We start from the raw sequence: 9575 nt of genomic DNA on the forward strand, positions 1-9575 counted from the left end.
GAAGTAAACAGGAAAAGTGCGAGCACAGGTCCCTCAGCTCAAGAGTTTTTTACTTTTTCATGAAGTTTTAGCGTCTCGGTCCAAGTCCGACAATGTATCCCGTTCAAAGTATGCGCAAGTTTGTCTGTGATCGACTGACGCTGGCGGCTCAGGAAATCCTGGGAGCGTTTGAAAAGAAAGTTCAAGACTACGAAGCAGAAATCGCTCGTCAGCGCAGGATGCTGGATACAGTGTTTACACCCGAGACTAAGCTACAACAGACAGGTTGGTCACATTGCCAACTTTATTTCTTTATTGAGCTGCTATTTATTCCAGCGGCGGAATGTGTCGGTGCATTCGCGTTCACTGTTTTGTTTGTGTAGCTTCCCCTTAAAGTCAGACCAGTTTGACAGGTGTGTGATCTGGTTTTCGACACGTGTTGTCTCGTAATCGTCATAAATAGAAAAAAAATTAAGATTTCCAAACATTATAACTAGAGGAACAGTTATTTAAGCCTATGTTAATAGAATATTTAATAAAATATCACATGCAGAAGTCAAATCTTTAATTTAAAGTACCCTTAAGGGGGGGCAATCATACACAAACTGATCCCAAACCCACCCACCTGACCTTTAAAGCAAGTTTAAGTACAATATGATGTGTTTGTACTTTTCGTCCATTAACTCCATCTTAAAAATAGCACCTTGTCTTATCTCATGAAAGGGTGTAAATTGCACTGTTGGCGTGATTAAAGATTAGCCAGGTGTTTTGCAACCCTGTTAACTCTTCCCATCTTATCGCACGGTTCAGGCTCTGAGTTTTATTAAAGTGACATTTCCCAGAAGGTTTTAATTCTAATGATATATATATAATGGCCAAAGGAATAAAATGACCGTATAATTCAGAGAATTCAATTGACTGGGGTCGGATCACTTAACGGCCTTTTTGATTTTAACCTTATTGAGAAAAGTCTCTGCATCTAAATGACACCTCTGATGTGTGTTAACTTATAATTATCTTATTACTTATTATTATTATTTTATCTAAAACGATAAGAGAATTGTTACACTTTAGACCTAAATCTCCACCAACATTTAATGTACTTAAACAAGACGATTGCAATAGTAGAAATAACTGGTTTGTGCTGCCTGAAAGTTATTTTCACAATAAATTGCCTGAAAAGAGGAATTAAAAATGACAGACCTGTAATGAGACACTGACTTCCTTACAGAATAAACCAGATACTAGTATCATCGGATCAAAATACCAGTGCCCAAAAAGGACTGTAACACCTCCTTCTCCCTGATGTATTACGTAATACTTACACAGCCACTGCTTTACAGTTTTAAAGGGAATTGCATTCTGTTTCATTTAAATTTGAGATTTCCATAGCTCAGTAACATCCAAGATGTGTTATTTTATTTTATCTAAAAACACAGAGTTGCTGTTGACATGTCTTTGAATCCTAGTTCTTGGTAAGAGGAACTGCTGTTTTCATTTTCGTTGCACATTACACAGAATTCCTGAACCACAGCTGTTAGATCAAGGCCTAAACATGTGTAGAGCATTTCATCATTGTCCCATTCCTTTGTCCTCTTGTTTAGAGCTGTCACAGACATCTCTCGGTAAGGAGGGTGAGGCTCGCCCAAACCAGCAGCAGCACAGTAGCCACGAGCCCCATTTGACTGATACAGATGCTGCAAGCATTAAAGACGAACATGAAGAGATGTGCATCAGCGAGGAACGAGAGCGGTGCACACAGCAGCGGGAGGCCGGCGCCTCTAAAGTCAGTCCAACTTGTAGCCAAAGTGTCTGTGGTGCTCAGCCTCGGCAAGACCAAGCTGGTGGTGCAGCGAAAGAAGATGCATCTCAATCCCACATGTCAGACAAAGATTTATTACCTGAAACTGAGAGGGAGATTTCTGCAGCATCGGCAGCTAACAGTGAGCAACAGCTCCTCTCTCAGGACTTAAGTGGACCTGAGAGCCAAGGTCACATAATCAGTAGCCATGGAAGTGAAACGCCGACTGGAAATGTTGAGTCGACGCCAAATAAAATAAGCAGTGATGAGAACACATCAGCTGCAAGCACTGAGCAAACACTGGATAAAGAGAGCGTTGATGAGAATACGGCATCATTTACAAATGCTGAGCCAGAGAACACGGCATCATCTGCAAGTGCTGAGCCGGCACCGGACGAGGAAAGTCCTGTTGAAAACACATCATCATCCATTTGCCCTGAGCTAACAATGTTTGAAGAATGGAACAATGAGATCATAACAGATATGCTTGAAGAGCTAGCGCTAAATACACCATTAAGTCCTGAGCTAATACCTAATGCAGAGGAAAGTGGTGAGAATGCAGCTCCCTCTGAAACTACTGAACCGACACGGAATGAGCAACGTAGCAATATGCCATCAGGAGCCGGATGCACCAGCCTCACTCCAAATGAGGAAAGTCATCACGAGGACTCCGGATTAAAAGGAAATAATGAACCAACACCAAATGACCAAATCCAAGATGAGAGACTGACTTCATCTGGAAGTTTTCAGCTAATAGCACACGAGGAAGCCAACGATAAGGATCCAACATCAGCCAGAAGTACAGAGCCAACAGCAAACGAGATGGATAACAGGGAGACTGAAGTAGCAGCAGATACTGAGCCAATACCAAATACTGCTTGTCATTATGACACATCATCTCAGAGTGCAGAGTCAAGGCCATGTGAGAGATTGACCACAACACTGCATGGAAGCACAGATCAGACAACAATTAGGAAACCCAATGAAGAAACAATGTCAGGTTTTGTAAATAACAAATATGATGAAGGGAAAAGCACATGTACAGAGACAATGGCAGCTAGATGCAACGATATCAGACCAAATGAGAATTATGCAAATGAAAGCATAATGTTAAAAGGAAATGGTGACTCAACACCACATCAAAACGGGGGACCAACCTCGACCGAAAGTTTCGAGAAAGGCAGCGATATCACATCAACTGAATGCACCAAGCCGACACCAAAAGAGGACAGTGTTGATTGTACAGAGAAGACGACAAGACCAATACTCATTGAGGGCAGATCAGCTTCAAGCGTTAAACCAAAAGAAACTTTATCACCTGTAAGTACTGAACTCATACCAAATAGTATAACAACAACAACAACAACAACGTGGATCACAACAGCTGCTCAGTACACTGACTTGACCCCGATTGAGTACTTTAGTAATGACAGCCCACCATTACAAGAAAGCATTGAGCTGTTACCACATGAGAAAAGCTATGATGATAAGAGCACATCAGCCGGATATACAGAGTTACCACCGGATGTGAATTGCAACGAGGAGGCCGCAACATCCAGTAGAAGTATTGAACATTTTGACGAGAAGACACCAGTTAGAATTACAGATCAGAAAGCAAAGAGGAGGTCCCGCGAGGGTAAAGAAAAATCAAGCGCTAAAGCAACACAACGTAGGAGGCGCACTGATAGGAAAACAAGTTCTGTTGGAAACACTGAGCCACCACAAATTAAGAATGGTAACAGTGATGCAACTGATGAGGAGGCAACGTCATCAGTTAAGAGGAAAAATGATGGGAGTGAAACAGAATTGAATGAAAGTACTTACTCAACACGAAAGAGGAGACAGAGCAGAGGTGCAAAGGAAAAACAAAGCGAGAAACGTCACAAAAGGAGCACATCATCAAGAAGGAAAGACGAGAACACATCAGGTGCCAGCGGCGACGACGACAAAAACCCATACAAGTGTGACCGGTGTGGTAAAGTGATGTCTAATTTCAAAAACTACAAATTCCACATGAAATCCCACACCGTCGAAAAGACGTTCAAATGCGAAACTTGTGGTAAAATGTTCAGAGAGAGTTGGGATTTAAATAAACATCTAGTCATTCACTCCGCTGAGAAGCCTTTCAAATGCGAGGTCTGCGGTAACGGTTTCACCCGCCGATACAACCTCGACCTCCACCTCAGGGTGCACACCGGGGAGAAGCCGTACATATGCAGCACCTGCGGGAAAAGCTTCACCGCTTGCGTCAATATGAGAAAGCATATGAGAATCCACACGGGCGAGAAGCCGTACACCTGCAGCGACTGTGGGAAAGAGTTTGCGGATTCTTCCTCTTTCAAAAATCACCGTCGAGTGCACACGGGCGAAAAGCCCTTCAAGTGTAACTACTGCAAGAAAAAGTTTGCCACCAGGACCACTTTGAAGAGGCACATCAGAACGCACACGGGCGAAAAGCCATATAAGTGCAGCGTGTGCGACAAAATGTTTGGTCACAGGACCGACCTGAAAGGCCACATGAGGCTACACACTGGAGAGAAACCTTACAAATGCAATACCTGTGAGGAACAGTTCTCCACCTGGATAAAACTCAACAAACATAAGCGCGTACACTCAACCGATGCACAAAGCTCCACCGTGTAACATATGTGCGTTTGATGCATCACACTTGTAATAAAATAAATACATGGTGTCTTATCTGACTTCCAACGGCCCACTTTGGACTTAAAGGTGTTGAGGCGGCTTTTAAAAGCACAAAGAGCAGCTTTGGTTTAGTTGCTTTCAATGAGAAGAATCCAGGACAATTAGTGTGAGTACAAGATCTATTTAAAGCATCCAAACATTGCACAAAGAAGCATCGTGACAATCACTTTTATTGACGGTTGAGATTTTATCGACACAACCTTCTTTCACGAAGTCGACAATGAATGTAAACCAATGTGCCAAAAATCTACTGGACCTTAGATTGAAATGAAGCACCTTTGCAAGCGACGGACAAAGTCCCGTTGTTTTGTGCCGGTACTTAAATGCCCAGAAATGTTTGCCTTAACATAGCATGTCTTTGCTGTTTATCTGTTTAAATGGGATGATACTGATTGTACAAGAAGAATGAGGAAAAGAAGCCGGCCTAGTAAGCCATTCCAGAGAAAGACATTCCTATTTATATTTAAACTCAACAAACGGTTACATTCAGAAGCTCACTAAGAAAAACGGGCGAATAACGACACAGAACGACACACACTGCTCATAAACTAATGTGCAGAAAACTCACAGTGAAACAGCAAAGGCTTACTTCACCTTTAATGCTTTGACTGCTTTTTAAAAACATTTTATTTTTTAATCTGTTTTTGTAATTGTTCTAATGTGTTGTGAGGTATTTACATACATGTGTTTTCAATAAATACATGTGCCTGTTACACATGTTAATAAATTATACATGTGCCTTAGATCCTGTTTGGGAAGAAGAGACCACTGATGTGTAGAAAATCTGCCTATGTGCACAATTCCTTCAACATAATTTCAATATTTATATATTTATTCAATACAACATGGGCCTTCAAAAAAAAAAAAAAAAAAAAAAAGCCAGAGCACTAATGTGTTAATGAACAAAATAATATCCTGTTCATCTGACATGGCACATGTTCTGAATTCATCTCAAAAAGCACTTAGATAGATCCATGTTTTTAATAAACAGGACCCCTTCTTTTCTTTCAGAAATTGTTTCACATGAAGAAAGAAAAATTCCATCCTGAAGTGTTATATTTTCCACCGTTGAAAGTATAATGTCACTGTATTTCCTGTGAATGTGAACTTGTTTTACAGTCCGTCCACTGTAATCCAGTGAATCTGTATCATTGAATTTGAGACTCACAGTCAACATCAAAACATCTTTTTTGTTTGCAAATAAAGGACATTTTTACATCACTTTCCTCATCTTTACAAATACAAATGCAGATACTGTGTGTGCTGCGTGTTTTACAATCCGTTCACAGACGTGTTTTTGTAAATGTCAGTAACCTACCTATTAGTCATTATCATCAAAACAGAAAACAGACTGGGAGTGTAGTAGTCTAGACAACGAGAAGAAGTCACATGGTGTTATAGTACAGGCCCACCTTTTAGTCTTGACTTTACTCCAGTTCTGCTTTCTGTTCTGGTGCAGAAGCAGAGAGCAGCTGTGGGGAAGTGACAGTTTACTTCCATTAATAAGTGTCACCGCGATACAAAAGTTATCTTCTACGTGCGCTGTGTATCTCAAGATGTGATGCAGTGTGCCACGTGTGGTTCTTCATTTCTCTTTGCAACTATCAAAAACGTAGAAATGCCTGAACCGTATGAGCTGCTTCAGAAACAGGTGCTTGTTGAGCTTTGCACTAATGCACACTAACCTTTATAAGGGGAAGTAGAAACAAGGCCCTTCTAACCTCCCTTCAACCAAAAGAAATGTACAGACATAATCACTCACATCTCTGAGCCTTAAATCTACATTAAACGTCAAAGATCTGAAACTGAACTTTGGGGGGGGTGAGGATCAGACCTTCAGTTCTCCTCACTGACACCAGTGTCGAAAATAACGGTCGTCTCAGGGGTGGAAACCATGGCAACATTGCGTAATTCAGAGAACACACCCATTAATGAACTCATAACGGACCAAGCAGGCAGGTTTGGAAAAACTCTCACACTCCCCCGCAGTGTTGAATCCCTCATGGTCCCATTCTGCCATCATGTGGTCATTTATACAACTTACACACCATTTCATTTCTATGCTTAACAGTGGTGTGTAAGGGCTATGCAACAACACATTAGACTTTAATTTCTTCATCACCCCTGTGTAAAATAACTCAATGTTAATGCACGTAAATGGTCAAATAAAGGCGAAAAAACACAGTTTCCACTTATGTTTTTCTTTCGTTTTTCTTTTCTTCTCAGATTCAAATCAAGGGAGCAAAAATAAGCTTTAAACATACTTCTGGGGTGCACTGCAATTGCTTAATTGCATTTTCATATTTCTATGGCTGCTTTATTTACATATATTTATGCATTTTCTGTAGTTATATCCAGGAAATCCCCCCCCAAAAATAAATAAAATAAAAAGCCGAAATCCAGGCTTCTGCTCTTATATTTAAAAGTACAAACAAAGCTTTTGTATGTATTATCCCAAGAATAATAAAAGCCTCCTCTAATCCCAAATTCACACAGACTCTCTTCACCTTCTTCATCATTCCAATTTATTTACATATATTTATACATTTTCCGTAGTTATATCTAGAAAATCTAAAATAAATAAATAAAGGATAAAATCCAGGCGTGTGCTCCTAAATTTAAAAAAATACAAACAAAGGTGTTGTCCCAAGGATAATAAATGTATTATGTCTTAAACCACTAATACAGTCCACTTCCAAATCTTTTAAATAGCCTGAGTGTATAGATTTCAGCTCTTCTCCTTCCCCTTGACCTAACCTAATCCTCTCAATTAAATGTTTAAACCTCATTAAAACCTCAGTCCTTAACAAGTTTTAACCATGAAAAAGTTGTGCGGTCCAGCCAAAATTTCCCCACAACGTTGGTACACCATGAGAATATTTCTCACCACAACTTAATAAATAGGCCTGGATCACACATCACTTACGCTGGAAGTTTACAGTTTCAATAAATAGTAGCTGGTGACACTATTCCCCAGGCCGAGTCATAGTGACTATGGTCAAAGATGACATCCTGTTCATCTGAATTCATCTCTCACAACATTAATATTTCATGAAAAACTGCCCCCTTCCGCACAACTTAATAAATACAAAACCACACACACAGACTTTTCAATCTCTTCATCATTCCTTCTCTTCTGTTAAACACACTCGCGCACAATCAAAGGTTCACTCAAAATATTATTTTAGCACGGAGGCTGCTGTCAGATAGCGCAGGCTGTGGCCGCATATACAGACTGATAAAAACTGATTAAAATGGAAGAACTGCCCGTTCGTCAGCCCGTGAGACCACCTACCGTCCTCTCTCTACTGTATATTTATCAGTCTGATTTGTGGCGGTTAATCAGTGGGCCGAGGTTCCAGAGCTGCAGTGGCTCCAGTGTCATTTTTGAACCATTAGCAGCTCACAGGTGGCTTCATGAATCACCCAGATTGTGTTTACACAGCTGGCTGCGAACCTCTCCTGACTCCAGCCACCGCCGCCGTATCACTTTCAAACAGGCAGGTATTTGTAATCACCTTGCATGACTTGTGCTTTGTAATTGTGTTGTGTGACTGATGCAGTGGTGTGTGTGAGCGGGGCAACAAAGTACAGCCCCAAACTACGGGATATAAAAATGTATTTTTCACTTTATATTGTTTTGGAAAGCATTTATCCACCAAGTTTTACATGGTTGGGACTGTGTCTGCATGTAGCCTAGATAGAACGACACTGAACACCTTGTGACAATACAAAGTTCTGCTGGGAAACTTTCAGACCTGCCATTCGGATGTTACTTAGATATGTAGCACCCACCTATCAGACCAGACACCCCTCACCCCATAGTGACGACACTCCTTGATGGCAGCAGCCATCCCCAGCAGGATGCAGCCTGACACACACACAAAATCGTTTTAGGAACAACTAAAAAACATGTACCTAAAAGACCTGTACTAGCTTCCTGTACACAATAGGCCCCGCCCCTATCGCCGCTGAGTCAATCACAAGGACGTAATATAATGACTGTCAGGTTCCCCACAATTGGCCAAGAGCTTATTCAGTGTGAAATTATACATGTATAAATAGCACTTGATCGAGTTTAATAAAGAAAACATATAGTAGGTAGGGGGGTCTCTACTTAATCTCTCATCAGTTTGCGGGTCCTTGGCCTAAAAAACATTCAGTGCGTTTACATGCATGTGAAAAAAAACAAATTATTCCCTTAATTGGACTCTAGCTGGACAACGTAAGTGCATGTAAACACGTTACTCCGATTAAAATTGGAGTTCTCTTTATCCGATTAAGACACCTAGATAATGCGATTGGAATTCGGTTTTCTCAGCCTTGATTGAACTACAATCGGATAATGCGTGTGCGCATGCTCCACAGCTGCTGCACTGACGTGTAACCCCGGAAACAGAGCCGGTAGAAGAAAAGTCTGAGGGATGGCGCACATCTTACCTGCACAGTAGCGCGGATATTACGTAGGAAATTAAAAGAGCTGTACTATTACCCGCCTGGTTGTTGTTTGAAATCAACTGGAAAACGGACCGTATTAACGTGGTATTGTCACGCTGAAAAGACACATATCGCCACCTAGTGTGGAGGAGGAGGACATGTTTCCGTCAGTCATTCGATTTTCTCTTTGCATGTAAACTGGGACGAGGGCTGTGGTCAGAAAGTCGGATTTTGAGCATAGCTCGATTAAGCTGTGCATGTAAATGCACTGACTGAAATTATTCATTTCATTAAATTATCATCAGAAGTAGCATTACTGTTACTTGTTGTTACCTTTGCATGGAGCCACACTATATAATTAAAGCATGGAGCTAATCCTGGTAAGTTCACTCACATATAAGAAATTCACTGAAATTAGATTTTTAAACGCACCTTTCCACCTTCGCATATCAGCTTTTCCAGAGCCTCTGCATAATTTCTGCAGTGCTGCTTCTGGACCTTAATAGGTTTTGTTGTTAAACTATTCAACAGCCCTATTATATTGATTATGGAAGGATTTATGAAGGCTGTACAGGTGGGTGCTGTTACCTCACAGCAAGAAGCGTTTTGGGTTCTAACCTACCTGCCAGCTGAGACCTTTCTGTGTGGGGCTTGC

At 41.1% G+C, this 9575-nt stretch overlaps 1 protein-coding gene across 1 annotated transcript; it reads left to right on the plus strand.

The window, feature by feature from the left end:
• LOC125011928 (B-cell lymphoma 6 protein homolog) lies at window positions 1-5704 on the plus strand. Its single transcript, XM_047591449.1, has 2 exons — window positions 1-264; window positions 1584-5704. Exons 1-2 carry the CDS (start codon window positions 93-95, stop codon window positions 4421-4423), a joined length of 3012 nt encoding a protein of 1003 aa, XP_047447405.1. The 5' UTR covers window positions 1-92; the 3' UTR covers window positions 4424-5704.
• The last annotated feature ends 3871 nt before the right edge of the window (window positions 5705-9575 follow it).

Source organism: Mugil cephalus, chromosome 8, assembly GCF_022458985.1.
Source record: "Mugil cephalus isolate CIBA_MC_2020 chromosome 8, CIBA_Mcephalus_1.1, whole genome shotgun sequence".
In the NCBI taxonomy this organism is placed as follows: Eukaryota; Metazoa; Chordata; class Actinopteri; order Mugiliformes; family Mugilidae; genus Mugil; species Mugil cephalus.